Here is an 18992-nt window from a genome sequence, read left to right as displayed (position 1 = left end):
ACCTATGGACAACAGATTAGCCCTTTGGAGAACATTCGGCACCCCAATGGGAATTGTTTTTAGAATACATATCTGCAGAAGTGATTTGGGATGTTGGCCTCTCCCATGTTTTGTATCTCAAAATAGGCTTCAATATTGAACTCTTTCTTGCTACTGGTTTTAAAAGCAGAGTCTTCAGTCCTATCAGAACCTGTCACTGCTACTCTGCCTGCCTGAGACCAGGGGAGCAGCTAGGGCTCTCTGTCCACCCTGTGCAGGCCTCACTCATACAGGCCAGCCCCCCAGGACTCCCAGCCACAGTCAAATGGAGAAAAAACCCACTGGCTCTCACTTATTATGTATCTCCCATGTACTGAGGTATGGGTGCTCGGCCTTCTTTAGGGCCACGACAGAGCTTAGAGCAGAGCTCTTACAAGTGAGGAAAGGGAGGCTTAGGGAGTTAATGGACTTGCTTGTAGTTACACAGGTGGGTTGGCCTGATCCCAAAGCCCATGACTTCAACATGAACTGATTCCCTCCTGGCTGTATTAGAAGCAATCTATTCTAGCCATTCCTCCCATTTCTGTGATCCTTGGTCCCTAAATAGAAGGCATCTCTACCCATGTCCTCTCCTTGCTGCGTTTCCATTCCTTACTGCTTTGCCATTCTGCAGCCCTGACAACCCCAACACCCGGGGTGCGTTCTCCTGGCACCCTACCGAGTTTTTACCATCTGGTAAGTGTCATCCTCTGTTGAAGTCAGTGTCACCTGGGTTGAATGTCCGTTGCCTCTCTCAACCATCTGGGCATCTCATTTGATTTACTCAGGAACTCCACATGTGGAATTAGTCTTCTACCAAATTTAGTTTTAAGGGATTTTTACTTTCCCTTATCCCTATAGAGACATCATATGTCCTGCTACCTTGATTTTCTTCTAGTCTGTTGACTTCCTCAATTTCCCTTTTTGCCCTGCCCACCCTGGCTTTATAGCTGATGTCTGAACAGATGAGATCAGCCATTCTTGGTTCCCTTAGATCCCTATACTCTGCTGGCCCTGCCTGGGAATACTGAACCCAAAATGAATGCTACAGTCCACTTCCTCTGTACTTTCTCTACACTTGGACAGCTGAACGTTGCCAGAGGAAATTGCATATTCCCATATGTTTGTACTAATGCCAGCTCAGAATTGTTCATTAGCCCTTCCCATTTACTTTTGCTTACATTTTACTCTTTTCCCTCAGACACAGCTCCAAATCTTTACTTCTCTCACCAAATTGCCCACCCAATGCCCACCCCTCACTATCAGCATATGGCTTCATATCCTACTTCACTGTGATGATTGGTATCCTCAGGCCTGATCTCAGCCGACTTCCGGTAGCCCTTCAGATCCTGCTTTATCTAAACTCACACCCTTCCTTCCTTGCAATCTCAAAGGACAAGTCCCTTCTGCCTGGAATCCCTTCCTGCTCTCTCTTCATTTGGCCAACTCTTCACTCATCTTCTAAGACATCTCCAGTGGTCACTCTTCCATGAGTGTTCTTTAAAGCTGGTCCTGTAGTTGGGTCAGATGCCTCCCCTCAGAGTTTCCTCAGTGCTTTTGTCTGCCCCTGTGCTTGGGATGTTCTAGTGGAAAGCTGCTTAGGTGTTTGCTTCTTAGACCAGGCTGTGAGGTCCTCAAGATTAGAGACCAGATCTGTACCCCTTTAAATCCTCAATGCCTCATACAGGCCTGTCACATAAAAGGGACACAGTTTTATTTGTTTTTGTTCTCAAACTTCCTTCCTTAACTGAGCTGGATGTATTTCCTTCTTGGTCTAGACCGAAAAAAAAAAAAAAAAAAAACAAGCCAGCAGACTAACAGACCCACTAAGGAAACTGTATTATGCTTTTACATCTTATTTCTGTTAAAAGAAAGATTATATACATAATACAATATATAATACATATTATGTGTATGTACATATTTCTGCACACACACACACATATATATATGTACTTTTTTAGTACTCTCATGCAAGTTAAAAAAAAATCTTTTCTTTCACATTCTTAGCACTGCCAAAAACTAAATGAATTGTGACTTTGGACAAGTCACCTGCCCATTCTGGGCCTCAGTTTGCAAAGTGAGGAGGATGACAAACTCTGTGGTCTCTTCAGCACTGAGATAATTTTGTGGATGACTATGATAATAAAGCAAAGACTCTATTCAAGGGAGACAGCAAATGAATAACTGACTCTGCTATTCTACAAGTATTCTCACAATATCACATTAATTCCTTTCTCATTTTTAAAGTGAGTCTTTGAATTTTTAAGCTACTTTCAAGTAAAATGAAATAACCAAATAAAATATTATATGCATTTTAAAATAAACTTTTTAATTTTATCATAGTTTTAGATTTACATAAAATTTGTAAAGATAATTCAAAGAGTTCCCCTAATGCCCCACCCAGTTTTCCTTCTTCTCACATCATTGCATTATATCAGTCACAATTGTAGACACAACATCAGTATATTACTACCAACGACTGTAGATCTTATTTGGATTTCACTTGTTTTCCCGCTAATATCCTTTTTGTGTTCCAGGATCCCATCCAAGATACCACAATACACTTAATCATCATGTCTGTTTAATTTCCTCTGGTCTGTGAGAGTTTCTTAGTCTTTTGCCTGTTTTTCATAACCTTGAGAGTTTTGAGAAGTACTAGTAGGGTATCCTGTAGAATGTCCCTTGATTTAGGTTTGTCTCAGGGTTAGATTAGGGTTATAGGTTTGGGGGAGGAAGACCACAGAGATAAAGTACCATTCTCATCACATCATATCAAGGGTACATACTATGGACACGACTCAGCACTAGTATGTTAATCTTGACCTCGATGTATTTTCACAGAGCATTTTCATAGTCATTACCTCATGTGATTCTTTTAAGGATCATGGAGTGTACAAGGCTGGCCCCTTAGGCTCCATTTTTTAAAGGAAGATCCTGAAACAGAGCTAGAACCAAGGCATTATGACTACTACCCCACTAATCTCTTCTTAGCACCCTAACCACTTCTAAAGCATACCTAAAAGAAGCATTTATAGGAAGCAACTTCTTACAATGCTTTCCAGTGTAAATTCATTTTAGTGCTCCTGTGGTTAAGAATTTTCATGATTAATATGACCCAGTAATTCCACTTCTGGGTATTTACCAAAGAAAACAAAAACAGTAAATCAAGAAGATATATGCTCCTCTACGTTTATAGCAACATCATTTACAATAGCTAAAATATGGAAGCAACCTAACTGTCCACCAATAAGTAAATGCATAAAAAAGATGCGGTATATCAGCACAATGGAATATTACTCAGCCATAAAAAAGAAACAAAATTTTTGTCATTCGCAACAACATGGATGGATCTACAAGATACTATGCTAAGTAAAATAAATCAGACAGGGAAAAAAAATACCATATGATTTCACTTACATGTAGAATCTAAGAAACAAAACAAATGAACCAACACAAAAAGTAGAAATAGACTCACCATTAAAGAGAAAAAACTAGTGCCTGCCAGAGGGAGCGGTATAGAGAGATGGGTGAGAGAGGTAAAGTGGGTAAAGAGGAAGAAAATTCCAGTTATAGAATAAATAAGTCATTGGAATGGAAAGTACAGCTTAGGGGAAATTATCAATAATATTGTAATAACTGTATGGTGACAGATGGGGACTACACTGATCGTGCTGAGCAGCAAGTAATGTATATAATTGTTGAACCACTATGTTGTACACCTAAAACTAATATAATATTGTATGTCAACTACACATCAAAAAAAAAGAATTTTCATGATTAAATGATATGTAGTATCTTCAAACTATAGCTATAACCCTAGGCTTCTTTGAACAAATTCAAGATGGATCAAAATATCCATTTAACCAACCATGTACACAAACTACATGAACTAAGCATCGTGATTTAAATTCCTGTTTTGGATAAACTTTCTTTTTCAAACTGATTATTTTGTTTTTTTATAGTCATACTTTATTTTATTAAATATTCAGGACTTCTTACCAGACCCCAAATATCATTCAAAAGAAGGTTGTTTTCTCATCTGTAAAATAGGCTTGTAATTACAAAAAAGATGCAACATTTTGGGTGTGTAACCATGTCACTCACTTTTCAACCATATAGGGAGGGCACCTGATAACTGTACCGTCTGAAGACACTAATAACAACAATAATAATTATCACTGTTTATAACTATAGCAATAATAATAATAATAGCTAACATATTTAGCTCTTACTATGAAGCAGGCTCTGTGCTAAATGTGAATCTCATTTTATCCTCAAAATCTATGGATTAAGTCTTGCTAATATCCTCATTCTGCCAATGAGTTAACTGAGGCTCTGAGAGAAAGAGAAACCTACCCACATTTACTGAGATCATATGCTTGAAGCATTTAGTTTGCTTGGGCTACTGTAACAAAGCAGCACAGATGGGGTGGCTGAAATGATAGACATTTACTTTCTCACAGCCTGGATCACAGAAAGTCCAAGATCAAGGTGTTGGCCGGTTTGGTTTCTTCTGAAGCTTCCCTCCTTGTCTTGCAGATGGTGGCCTTCTTTCTGTGTCTTCACATGTCTTTCTTCTGTGCTTTTGCATCCCTGGTGTCTCTCTGTGTGCCCAAATTTCTTCTTTTTAGAAAGACACTAGGGGCGCCTGGGTGGCTCAGTCATTCAGCGTCTGCCTTCGGCTCAGGTCATGATCCCAGGGTCCTGGGATTGAGCCCGCATTGGGTTCCCTGCTCAGCAGGAAGCCAGCTTCTCCCTCTCCCACTCCCCCTGCTTGTGTTCCCTCTCTCGCTGTGTCTCTCTCTCTCTGTCAAATAAATAAATAAAATCTTTAAAAAAAAAAAAAAGAAAGACACTAGTCAAACTGGATTAGGACTCAGCTTAATGGCTGCATTTTTATTTAATCGTCTCTTTAAAGACCTTATCTTAAAATCTGGTTACATGCTGAGGCACTAGAAGTTAGGATTTAATGTGTGGGTTTGGGGGGAACATAATTCAGTCCATAACAGGAGCTGTGATTCAAACCCAAGCCGTATGACTCCAAAGTTAAAATCCTAACTACTCATAACTACTCAGCACTCCTGGGAGATGAGTCTCACACTGTGGTGTCTCTACTTATCTGTGATCTCTTCAGGATCTCCTCTGGGAATGAGGCCTTGAGCTCAGACCAATGACATTTACTGGCTTTATAACTTCCCCTATTATTTACAAGCAGTTGGCCTTAGAAGACGACTCAGCTATGGTACCAGCTGGGGAATAACACATTTCTGTTTTCAGATGTTATTCATTCAACCCTCACTCATATCTTCAGTTATTTATACAACAAATATTTACTGAGTGCCTGCTATATTTCAGGCATTTTTATAAGCACTTTTGAAATATCAACCAATTTAATCCTTACAATAGACACAAAGATACTATCTTTCTTACTTTATAGATGAGAAACCAAGGCTCAAGGAGATTAAGGAATTTGCGATCTACAGTCACATCACTTAGGAAGTGAAGCCAGGGCCCAAGAAGGCAATTTGAAGAAGGCAACCTCTCTCCAGGTCCTTTACCTGCACTTTAGATTTCTCTTCCTTGCTAGCTTTGGTAGTATCTGAAAATTAATCACTCCACTGAAATTTACTTACTTTTTAAAAAGAAAAGTAAACATTACTGTTATTGCTAACTTAATTGCTGCTTTCTTCCACTATCATATATAATGTGCAACAGTTGCAGTTGCTCTTCCTATTTAATCCACATGTTTCACAACAGCAAAGAAATCTGTGAGTTTTCCGATTCAAATTTTGGCCTAGAAACTAAGACTTCACCTTTGAAATGATAAAAATAATTTTTAAAACCAAAGAGTATACAACAAAACCAGTACTAGGAAGTATGAAGGGGTGGACCTGGAATGTTGAGGACTTCCAGGAATATAGCATTGGACAGACAGGATTGGGGTCCATGGTGAAACCAGAGCAGAAGAAAATAGCCGTAGCTTGCAGAGGTGAGCATGGTTCTTCTGTGAGAGCCCCCAAGAAGCTGAAGTCATACCTGCAAGAGCAAAGAAAAGTAGTGCTCAAGGTTTCTGTGAAATAATTGTATTCGGGACAGCAGAAATGCTTGAAGATCTTCTCCGCTTCCTTACTCAGAGTCATCAATGATTTCCAGCTAAATCTGAGAGCTGTTCTTTAGAGACAGATGGGCGTGGGGTGAAAGTCCTAGTAAAAGTATAAAGAGAATCAGAGCATCCCTGGGGGAGGGGGGTGGATTCAGATATGCACAACAGCCAGGGCTGGGTGATGAAGTAGAGAAGATAAACCAAGGAAGCTCTACCAAGGACAGAATGAAGTGCACTAAGCACTAGCTGTCGGAGGAACCTTCCTTACCTTGACACCACAGCTTGTTTCCCCTAACTGAATCCCAAAGGGAAGCTGACCTGACAAGAGTACCCTGCCCTAGTCCTTAGCACCATAACCAACTCTCCCATTCAGTAGACAGCAACTCAGAACACCTATATCAACTATGTTCTTCTGGCCAGCCTATTCATTATTTGCAAATATAAATGGACAACAAGGGATCATTTGATTATTTGAGGATCACCAGATTATAAAACCCTGAAAATGAAAGAATGGAATAAACTGAGCAATTGATGAGTCATAAAAGCAAAAATAATTCAAGAAAGACAAAATTAAAAGTTACAATATTCTTAGAGGAATTTTAAAAGCTATTGCATCTATCAAATAAGAACAAGCTGCAGTAAAAAAAAATGAGATACCAATTAATTAATCAGTTAATAAGAAAGGCTTGTTACAAAATAAATTGGCCAAAAGAATCATTGATAGAGTTAAACAATAAAATAAAATCATCTGAAGATTAAGTTAGACATCAAGAAGATAAGGTTAGGAAACTCTCCTAGAACATAGATCAAAAAGACAAAGATGGAGAATATAAGGCATTCCAGAAGGAGAAAACAGAAACAATAGAGAAGAAATTATCAAATAAATAACAGAAGATTTAACTTCCCCACATAGAGACACATGACTACTGTTGGGGTAGAGTATATGGAAAAAGTCCAATATGTATGCATATTCAAAAGATAAGCCTTCCAAGGTTTGAAAATATCCTTAAAAAGTCCAGAGATTAAAAAAGTACTTATCTATAAAAAGAAGACAGTGAGAGGTCATGAGACTTCCTATCAGTAAAACTGGATTCCAGAAGATAATGGATGTCTTCAAAGTTCAGGGGAAACATACATTGCATATGAAAAATACATTGAATAATAATTACATATTTTAAATATTTTTTGTTCATTTTCAATTTTTAGCATAATCATAGTATACCTAATTATATGTAGAGAACAGAGTGTTGTTGTTATGGACAACATCATCATTAACAAAATTTGGGTAGTAGAGGTGGAGTGCGGAAGAAAGAAAATACTGTGGAAGTATTGGATTCCCCAGCTTTCAAACCGAGAAGTCAACAATTTTGTAAGTTGGCAAATTAAGAAATGGAGAAACGTAAGGTATATTTTAAAAAATATAATTTTAACTACCGGGATAAATACAAATGGAAGGTGTTAATTTATCTCTGGGAAGTAGAAGTATACTTTCCTATAGTGTATTATTTTTACCATACATCATATTATACACACACACACACATATATATGTATGTGTGTGTGTATGTATAAGAATGATGTCTGGGGGCGCCTGGGTAGCTCAGTCCGTTGAGCTTCTAACTCTTGGTTTTGGTTCAGGTCATGATCTCAGGGTCATGCGATAGAGTGCCATGCTGGGCTCTGCACTCAGCCCCTCCCCCACTTGTGCACACACACACTCTCTTTCTCTCTCAAATAAATAAATAATAAATAAATAAATAATTTAAAAGAATGATGTCTGAATAGGATCAAAATGGAACCAAAGGAGGAATGAAAATTACTAGGAAGCTGTGGCTTTTGAGATCCACTGCAGCTTTGGTGGCCTCGGGATGCAGATGTGATTTTGGATTGCATTGCTGTTGGGAGGCCATAGGTGAGCCCATAACTGCATGTACAATGTTTAAGTAGTTTCAGACAGGGACATCTCTAGCACTGTAGGCATAAGATGTGTGCATATCAGCCGAGGGGTGAATGGTCCTAGATGCATCAGTCAATGTGCCTACTGTGACCCTTCCTGCCCTGCTCAAACTGCCCCACCCAAAACACAAGGTTGAAAGATGATGAAAGCAGCATCAATGTTGGTCTTTGCTTAGGGATGGCCAATGACTGGATTACACTCTTTCAATAGCCTACTCACTGGTCCATGGTGTGACCTGGTAACTAGAGTTGAAAAAGTTCAGTGAATTCCTTTTCTCAGGAATTTGAACTCAGAACGTGGAAAGATTTGCCTGGAAGTGGACAGGGTTAGAGAGCTGCTGTAAAAAGGTCTACAAACTGCAACTGTGAGATCCCTACAAACTGCAACCAGGAGATCCCACTCAAGTCCACAGCTGTCCTACAATTCCAGTTGCCCAAGGCTTTATGGTACTTTCTGTGCTTGATTTCCAAGGGGTCCCATCTCCTTGTAAGACCATATGTACCTTTCCAATAACTACTCCTTTTACTTGAGTTAGCTTGAGACAGACTCTTCCATGCAACCAAAATCACTCTAACTGAAAGAAAGCCCTGACAACAATTTCACTTTGCATTCAAAAGGCAAGAGAGGCATGGTGACTGCTGTCCCCTGGGACAATAGGGTGAGCTCCACTTTGTGCAACCCCACCCTATGCCACAAGAACTAGGTGCATGAGGCTGAAATTGCTTTTTTAAGAAGAGTAGTTTAAAAAAAAAAAAACTGCTTAGTTTTTTCTTTTTAAAGCTTGCTGCTCTATTGGATTGGAGATCTCAAGATAGTTCTCGAAGCCTCCAGTCTTTTTTTTTTTTTATATAGATATATTTATTTTAGAGAGAGAGCACATGAGCAGGGGTGGGAGGGACAGAGGGAGAGAGAGGATCTTAAGCCCGCTATGCGCTGAGTGCAGAGCCTGAGGCAGGGCTCAGTCTCATGACCCTGAGATCATGACCCTGAGATCATGACCTGAGCCGAAACCAAGAGTTGGATGCTCCGCTGACTGAGCCACCCAGGCACCTTAACCTCCAGTCTTCTAAAATGAGCTTAGGAGAATTTTTTTTTTTAAATAACCTTAAAGTTCTATTTAATGACGATTTTGTTTTTCAGACCCAGAGGTAATGAAACCTATACTAAACCTAAACCTTCAAAACAGAGAGCAACAAAGATGTTTAGAAGCTGTAGACTGACCTCCTTTCTTTCTTGTTAAGCCCTTCTCCCGGAGCCCTTCCTAGGAAGCCTGAGAAAGAGGGAAGCAAGCCCTGACAGCAGGCAACTGGTCTGCCCCGCAGCCAGGCCTTGCCATTCTTCTGTTGAACGCAAAACTTTCACAGAGCATGAACATCAAGCAAAGCCATTCTGTGAGCCTGATGGATCAAGACAAAAATAGGATCACTCTCTGGCACCTGGGTGGCTCAGTTGGTTAAGTGACTGCCTTCGGCTCAGGTCATGATCCTAGAGTCCCAGAATCAAGTCCCTCATCAGGCTCCCTGCTCAGCAGGGAGTCTGCTTCTCCCTCTGACCCTCCCCCCTCTCATGCTCTCTCTATCTCATTCTCTCTCTCAAATAAATAAATAAAATCTTTTAAATAAATACAAGATCACTCTGTAATTATGTCTGAACTCAGACAAAACATGAACATTGCCCTAACTGCCCTAATAGTCCCCTATCTAAATAAGCTTTGTTAAGACACCCCATCACAAATTAACCCCACTTCCTGAGATTATCCAATTAAAGTGAAGCCCAACTTTCTTAGGCCACCTTAAATCACCTTTGATGTGTTAACAAGCCCATATCATTTCTAGTAAGGCCTCTCTAATCCTTCTAATTTATGCCTTCTTCCTGAGATGCCCACAGTTCTCTCTGGAATGTGCTCTTTCTCCCTAAAAGACCAGAAAACCCAACTTGTTCAGCAACAGATGTGTTCCTGGTGGTGTTCAGCCAGAGGGTTTGACAGGTCTTATGAGTGTCATGTTTGTCTGCTCCATTCCTAGTATTATTTGTCTCAGATCATCAAAGAGTGGTTCCCCGGAACTAACTTTCTTGGTCCAGGCAATAATCGCCAGTGTTTACCAAGTACTTATTACTGCCAGGTGCTTTATACGGATTAACTCATTTGATCTTCACAATGGCCCTGTGAGTTAATAGGCTTAGTACCCCCTATACAGATGAGGAAACTGAGGTACAAAGTTTATAGCACTACTAAGTGGCTGAGCCAAGACTCCAAGGCAGCCAGCTGGCCTGGCTCTAGGCTCCAAAGTCCACACCACCCTGCCTCCCCCATTGCACTGGTGCACTGTGCTCTTGAGTATCACTGAACAGTGTGAGGTCACTGGTCACTATGCCATCACCCCACAAGGAAAAGCACTATGGTAAGCTGTCCCAGGAAATCACTGCTCGGGTTCCTTTAAGATATGGAAGAATGCACACCCACAGGGAAAAAGAAACCTTCCTGATAACAGTATCAGAAATAACTGAGCTTCTAAGCAACTGGATTTTTTCACCTCATGAAATGCTTGTGGGGGGGCGGGGGGGTTGAGAGTAGGGACGACATCATAAAGAACATCCCTTTGCTTTGATAACCCCATGACCAAAGAGTGGAAGTGACCGGGGCTACCCCCTCGCTTAATGAGGCGCAGGGACCGCTCTCAGTAAGCCCCATCGGATTTCCTCTAGTCCTGTGAAGTTTTCATTCTTCACACTGCGCAGGAACAGCGTTTCTAAAACTGCTTGGACAGCGGATTCTTTGGCCCTCCTCCGTTCCAGCTTAGAGTCACTATGACAGCTTGTTCCCGTAAGAAGTGTGAGTGAATTAAACTACTTCGGGGGAAAAGCCAGGGAGGAGATGCCACAGATGCGTCCTCCTCCCCCCTTTCAGGCTATGTAGCACCTCGACCCTCACTCCACCCCATCCCTCGGAGTCGGGAAGTTTTGGAGGACATCCTGCGGGGATGGGATGGGGTAGATTGCAGGGATGGAGCCTGGCTCCCGGAATTGAGAGGGAAGTGGGCAGCGCAGGGGAATAACGCCCTGGAGCCCCCGGAGGCGCAGCCCCAGACTCCCTGGAAAGCCCAGCAGTCTAGACAGGTTGGGTTTAGATTCTCGCCTCTGGGAGAGTTGTCAGGAAGTCTGGGGGAGGGGCGAGCCGCTGTCTCCTGTTCTCCCGGGCTCGGGAGGCTGAGGAGGGACGGCAGCAGCAGCGGGTCTCGGGCTGTCACGTTCCCGCCCACGGGCGGGCTCCGGGGCTCCCGAGGGGGCCCGCGGGGCGCAGGCGGGGGGCGGGGGGCGGCGGGCAGAGCGCGCGGGCCGGCATGGAGGGACTGGTCCTGCTCAACGCCCTGGCCACCCGGCTGCTGTTCGTGCTGCACTCTCTGATTGGGGTCTGGCGAGTGACCGAGGTGAAGAAGGAGCCGCGGTACTGGCTGCTCGCGCTGCTCAACCTCTTGCTTTTTCTGGAGACTGGGCTCACCCTCAAGTTCAAGCGCGGGAGAGGCTACAAATGGTGAGCGCACCCCGGGAAAGGGAGGGCGCGCGGAGTCCCTGGGCACTGTTCCCTATGGCACTCGCCAGCAGCCCCAGAGCTCATCTCCCCCGCAGTCCGCCCATTCTTTACTCGGATCCGGACCCTCTTTGTCCTCGCCCGGAGCTTCCAAGAAGCGCGAGATGCTTGCGCATCTCTGGGACATGCCGGAGTGCCTTAGGGTCCTGCCTGTCCCAGGGCAACACAGGGAAGGCTCAGTCGCTGCCCACTGTCACCCAGTCCCAGCAACTTGGAAGATTTGAATAAAGAAGGGAAGCGCTTGCCTGCTCTGCAGAAGGTGCTCCAGAGCAGGCGAGTCATGGGGCCAAGGGGATGTCCATGTGCCCTGCTTTCTGAACTTGGGGTGTGTGGGTGTGCACTCGTTATTCTGTGCATGCAGGTGTGGGGATGCGTTTCGCTGGGTACAAGCGACTTCTATAAGAGCTTGTGTGCATAGAACAGTCTCCCAGGACGAGAAGCCCCTCGAAGCACTTCTGTGCCGCCCCGCTCCCTTCAGCCTGGCGCCCTGACATATGGCACCAGCTTCAGGTGCCCCAGGTTGGTTCCTTCGGAGCTTGGTTAATGGAAGTTCTTGTCAAAGAAGGGTTGCCACGCTGGTGGAGGGACCAGCAAGGAGGGTTCAAACTTAACATCAACCTGCAAGAACTACAGGTTCTGTGTGATATTTTATTTCCTCCCTGAAAACTTGAGTGACAATAGAAGAGTTGAGAAAAAGATTCTCTTACCATTTACAGAGAGTTTCTACCTCCAACCCTCCACTCCCAGTAGATTTTCATCCAAACTCCTCCAAGCTAGGCCTCTTCCTGTATTAATTTTTAAAAACAGTAAAACTATGGTCATATAAAAATCCAGTAAAATGTATGCTATACATTAGTAAAAAAAAAGTAAGGCAATATTTTCATATATGTCAATACTTTTAAAAATACCTAATGCTAGAAGAAACACCATTAGTCAAGTCAAAGAATTACATACACAATGGCATTATAGTAAGCCACCATGTTAAGGGGGGAAAACCCCTCTCTACAGTTTTACATACTAAACTGCAAAAGGCTGTGTATCTCATGACAGTCCAAGGGTGAGAATGTGTTGTTGTGTCTCTTAAGATGATGTGAATCTCGCTTAAATTTTCCATTGTTGAAAAATTACTAGAAATATCAGTGAAAAAATTACTAGAATTATCAGGTAGAATCCTAATGTAATACAATAAGGATGGAACTATTATACCTCCTCCCCCACCCTATGATCAGCTTATTAAGCAGTAAAGATTTGAAGTACTTTCCAATGTGCCTTTTCAAAACCTCAAAGAAAAATGGCATTAGCTTCCCCAATAAGCCTTAGAGTTAAAGAAACAGAAGGGGAGAAAAATGTTCATCCAGCAGGTCGTATGAGATTTATTTCATTTTTACGGAATAGCTTTAAGATGCTAGGGTAGAAAATATCTTCAGTAACAGGAGCATGAGGTCTGAGGCTGAAAAGTGCTCCATGGAAGGTAGTCCTGTCACCAACCAGCACAGCTTCTGGGAGAAAGGTCAACCTTAAAAGGGGGACCAACCCACTGGGCCCCAAAATATCCTCCCTCATGTTCCAAGAGTAGACCAGAGGCCTTCATTCATGTTAAGTCAAAATTCCCCTCCAGTTATGTAGAAATATTGTAGCCAGTTGAAACTTTACCTTCAGGTCTATACCATCATTGGTAGCTGGTTCTAACTGGTATGTAACTTAAAACTATGAGAGGATAAAAGACTGGGGCAAAAATGCGTGATCAATGTTAAATAGGGTACTGGGGATGTATTCGTGTATAGAGTGTGGTCTCAAAATCAGAAGGAAAATGGAGCAATGGAGAAATACTTATTTGCTCTGAGGCATTGAGCAAGTTACTTAACCTCTCTGACCCTCGGTTTCCTCTTCTATAAATACTTATCGATTGTTATAAATTAAATGAAATAATATATTTCATGGTTGATGAATTAAAAAGGAATTTTTTTTTTAGATCCCAGGATTTTTTCTCTTTTTTTCTTCTTATTAAAAAATATTATGTGTCGGGCGCCTGGGTGGCTCAGTTGGTTAAGCGACTGCCTTCGGCTCAGGTCATGATCCTGGAGTCCCGGATCGAGTCCCGCATCAGGCTCCCTGCTCGGCAGGGAGTCTGCTTCTCCCTCTGACCCTCTTCCCTCTCATGCTCTCTGTCTCTCATTCTCTCTGTCTCAAATAAATAAATAAAAAATCTTTAAAAAAATATTATGTGTCAATTGGACACATTTTTCTGTCTATACAAGTCCAACAACTTCACTTGAGGGACTGGCCAATAAACCATTGGCTCAGAATCAAAAAGTAGAAAAAACTTTCTCACCTTTATTTCAGAACAGGCCATGATGTGTACTGTGCATTTTAGCATTTATTGAAAAAATTGTGCTGGCTCAATATCTAGACTAATATTTGAAAATAAGCAAAGAAAATAGTGGATTTGGCTTGTAAAATTTCAGGAACAAATGAGTCTTTGTAAATGATCTAAATAGAAAGTTGATTAATGAAGCTTTGTTCTACTGATATTACTAAATGCTTTGTTCTACTGAGCCTGCAAATGTGGTCATTTTTGTGGTGGACAAAACTCACACGCTATTCTGTCATAAGTTTGAGGGGGAAAAAAAGTCAGAAGATGGGATGCTGAAAAAATATAGAAAATTATCCCTGATATAACATGGTAAAAATTAAAAAGTATTTGATTTGGGACATATTTCATTTCTGGGTTGAAGTTTTCTGAGTAAGGCAAGGCATGATTTTTTGTTATTTTTGAGTGTTAAAAAAACAGTTTCCATCAGGAAATCAAGACTGATGAAATTTTTAAAAAAGCTAAGTAAATACTATGACCGTATCTAGACATCTCTCTAGGAATGTCAATATATAGAGCTATATGCAGATCAATATATTATGTATCTTTTGATCCATTGGTCTTATATTTTGGAAACTATAGAACCCAAGGTGGTCATATGTAAAGGCATATATACAAAAATATTAATTTCCATCTTGTAAGTAAAAAATAAAGCTAAAAACAATCTGATTATCCATCAACAGACTGATTGAAAAATTATAATATACCCATATTGTATATTTTTTGTTGGTATTAAAAATAATGCACCAGAGTTTAGCTATTGACCTCAAAGGATCTCTGTGATATGTTGTCAGGAGAATAAAGTTACAGAATTATGTATATTATGGGCTAATTTTTTAAAGGACTTGTCTAAGAATTATCCTTTGTATCAGTTGAATACATTATCCATTTACAAGTTAAGAAGAAGAAGAAGGTGCAACCTTCCCATATTTTAAATCAATCAACCAATGAAATACTGCCTGAATGGTAGATCAAACTCCGTACACACAGGAGGTGAAAATTTCTTTTCCAGAACATCAGATCCATGAGCCTCCTTTAGACTAGTCTGGTCTACTTTGAACATTGTGCTTTTTACCAACATTTGCACCTGGCCCCACATAAATCAGTGGAATGATACCTTGGAATGATACATTGACCTATAGAGGAAAATGTGAAAAAAATTTCCTAAAACATAGCAAACATATTACACTTGTCAAAAGAATGTTTCTTTAGCTATCCTTTGGAAAGGAAACATAGAACTAGTGCTGCTGCTGAGCTCAGCGGTCCAGCGACAGCAACATTACATCACCACTAATAAAATGCAGTTGGAGAAGTTTAATTTGTTGGAATCCTATAGGATAGAGAGGGTAAGCCAACGACAGATGCCTTGTTAAGCCCAATGAATGTGTGCTGGTGGAATTGGCTCCTTTTTACCTGGTATTTATTAATTTCACGTGCACATTTCACTTACACTCCTGTAAGATGGAGATGAGTATCACTTGCTTTATTGTTTCTTGATTTTATTTTCTTTTGTCCAGGTAACAACCCAATAGATCTATGAATTACCATTTAGGTAAAGTCAAACACAAGACAGTGTTTCTGTTGTTTATTTGCCAATACTGATAAAATAGTCCTCAGGGTTAGAAAAATGACCAAGATTGTGACAAGTTTGAAGACTGTTCACTTGAAAGCAGGTGGTATCTGAGAATAAATAGAGATCTAAGTTGAATTTATTGGCAAAAGTACTGAATTTTAAGCACTGAGCTTTCCTCATCAGAATTTCAAGAATATAAGGTAAATATAATTGAGCTAATAAAATACCTCACTTACTTGGTCACCTTTCTTCATTATATCTCTTTCCTTTTTCCTTCATTGAGCTTAATCAAATGTTTATTTGTTGAATTACCCAATAAGTACATGTGATACTATGCTAGATGCTGTGTGAACAGGCAGAAGAAACAGAAAACAAACATATTTGAGATTTTAAAATGAAAGGTAGCATTCTGATTAAGTGTTCGAATATATGGGAATAATTATGAATATTTAGCATTTGTTGATGCCCAGGCTCTTCCAAGTGTCCTACAGAGATTATTCCATGTGCTCCTGACAGCAGCTGCAATGATTTTCTGTTTCTCTGTTTTCCCCCATTTTTAGATGAGGAAACTGAGGCACAGAGCTATGAGCTGTCAATTGAAGTAGCAGGGATATCAAGAGTCCAACAGTTTAGAGGAGAAAGGATGTGATGATGTGTATGGGGGTGGGTTGGATAGGGAGAAGGGCCATCATGGCATTTGAGCTGGAGCAGGAGAAATGGGTAAGAGACAGGAGTGCAAAGGCTGTGTAGTTAAAGGACATCCTGAGGGAGGTGAGTGTAGGAAACCTTGAGCAGATATCTCTAGAGGAAGCACACAGTCTTATCAGTCTTCATTCAACAAACATATGTGGAACAGCTAATAGGTATTAGACACTGTTTGAGTGTCAAGAATATGGAGGTGAATAAAACAGGTAAAATCCCGCCCTGAAGGAAATCCCATTTTAGTCCAGGGACTCAGCAAATAAAGAAGTCAGTAAGAAACAAGTGAGCTAAAAAGTAACAAATGAGTGATCTGAACTCTGGAGGACTCAGAGGTAGCAGTTACAGATGGATGAAGGAACAGGGAGAAGACTCCACTGGGTGGTCCGAGAGGCCTCGCCGGGGAGGGGACATCTGAGCTGAATCTATTTAGAGAGGAGAAGGAGCCAGTGTGGGAAGAGCCAGGACAATGAAAAAAAGAGAGAAGGGCCAAGTGTGCCCTGGGACATTTCTGACATACCCCCCAGAAGACAGATAAAACTGCCTTTCTTTCCTCTTTTTCCTGGTCTCTACTCTTCCCCATGTCCTTGCTCCAAGTGAAAAATTCCTTCTAAGTTTTATATTGTTACCGTATCTCATTTGAAACACCATGTGTTAGGCAATGTCTGGGTGGCTCCCAACTAAAAACAGGAAAGACAAATTAGGAATCAGAAGAGATTCTATCCTAAACTGATTTCAAATTCAAAGTAATTTTGTAAACAACAACAACAACAAACCCACCCCCACCCCCCCAAAAAACACAACTCAATGAAATCTGTTTTGAATACTCAATTGTATTTAGAAGGTACAATAGCAGAAGTGGAAACCTAGACTTGACAGAAACTGTATGAAGCCTAACCTTGAACAAGTCTTGGGTAGTGTAGGAGAATCTTTGTCATTCTGTAGTGTTTGACAATATGTATCTTCCTTCATCAAAATTGCTTATGAAAATACCAGTGAGAAAGTTGGGAAATAAAAGCGCTCTTCTCCTGCTTATCTTTTTGGATGTCAGGGAGGATGAAATGGAGGGATTTAGAAGGAGACCCTATGATTTCCATATGACCAACTTGGGCAATGGAAAATCTCCCAGCAGATAGACTATTTCTCTCATTGTTCACACTTGCTATCCAGATTTCTTGAAATCTCTGTTTATCTTTTAAGTTATTCTAGGAACACTTTCCACTGTGCATTGGATTTGTCAGCCCTGTCTGCAGTGTGTATCCAGAGTTTTATAATATTCATTGTCTTCACATTTTGTTTGTGTGTGTTTTATATCCTGAGCCTTGAACTCAAAGCACAAGGATGACTGAGGTTTGCATCTTTTTTGGAAGCACACATTGAATGTTATTAGTAAATGACTTTGTTTTTAGTTATCTGAGTCATGGTTTAAGAAGAAGAGTCTTATCTTAACTTAAATTAGTACTGTGCTTCACTCCTAAGAAAAAGTTGTATTTTCTTCTTTTATTTCACAATGGACTTGGGATCAAAGCAATAATTATGTCTGTATTTAGAATGGGACCCCCAGGAAACTGAACCATTAAGTGATGTCCATGCTTTTTCCAAGAGTATGTTCAACGGAGACATTTAGAACTAAAAATTAAGGTTCTAATATTTTGTAACTTCTTGTACTTGACAGGGAGAAAAACAAAGTGCACATTGGTGTGGGCAGCTCCCGTGAGCCCGTATAAATATATCCTTCCTTCTGAATTTCATGCATTTCTCCTTCTCATGCAGTGCCATTATTTGCATACAGCATCAGGACAGATCTGAAGAGTTTAACTTCTTTTCCAACAATGGAAAATTCACCTTTCCCTCAAGGTTTCTTCTCCCCAGGTGCATGTCCCTCATTACTCCAGAAGTTTCTCTGGAGTACTGATGTCAGGAGAGTTAGATCTAGGGGATATTAGTTATTTTGTTAAAGAAAACCACTGTTTAGTTTTTAAATAAAATAGGGGTTTTTATATGCAGGTATCAAAAATTGAACTTGAAAGTCACATTGAAGTAATATTAAGCACATACAAATTGTTAATATAAAATGCCAGGGTGGGGACTGATTTGGTTTCTTTCTCTGAATACAAACCTAGGGTAGTCATTTAGGGAAGGGTGTTGTATTTTATCTTCAGTTTGTCCGACTGATTTCAAAAAGACAGCGGGTGTACAACTGACATAATGTTGTATGCTTATTAGAATAAAAATTAGGATTCCTTAGGGGAAAATAGTCCTCTCTACCATCAGCGTTGCTGCCAGCCCTGGTCAGGTCCTTCATTATTCCTTTGCTTTCTTATGTCCCTGATTGAGCCTCCCGTCTCACACACTTGTTTTAATCTGCCTCGAATAGCCTCCTAATAAATTGGCTGTGTCATTTCCTGACAGCCCGTTAATAGTAGTGATGAGCATGATGATGAAGGTGATGATGATGGTGACAATGGGGGTGGAAACAGTTATCAGTTACTGGGTACTGACAACACTCCAAGCCTGCTTTACATCCATTATGTCAGCGATCCTCATGACGACCCTAGGAGATAGTTTTTCTCTCTATTACCATTTTATGATGAGGCCACTGCTGCCCAGCAAGGCTCTATCACTTGTCTAAGGCAACAACTAGTTATACTAAATCACAAAAACAATTCCTAACATCCCG

The 18992-nt window shown here is 40.9% G+C and overlaps 1 protein-coding gene across 1 annotated transcript in view; it reads left to right on the top strand.

Annotated features, from left to right (window-relative positions):
* Positions 1–11421: 11421 nt before the first annotated feature.
* LOC118019559 (transmembrane protein 26-like) overlaps positions 11422–18992 on the top strand; it is a 43160-nt gene continuing 35589 nt past the window's right edge. Inside the window, exon 1 of the mRNA XM_035018887.1 lies at positions 11422–11612. Within this exon, the coding sequence (XP_034874778.1) occupies positions 11422–11612 (191 nt within the window). The remainder of the gene's footprint in view (positions 11613–18992) is intronic.

The sequence above is a fragment of the Mirounga leonina genome, unplaced genomic scaffold (assembly GCF_011800145.1).
Source record: "Mirounga leonina isolate KUSES-001 unplaced genomic scaffold, KU_Mleo_1.0 Mir_108, whole genome shotgun sequence".
Taxonomy (NCBI): Eukaryota; Metazoa; Chordata; class Mammalia; order Carnivora; family Phocidae; genus Mirounga; species Mirounga leonina.
Note: the sequence above shows the minus strand (reverse complement) of the source record. Positions and strands in the feature narration are given on the sequence as shown.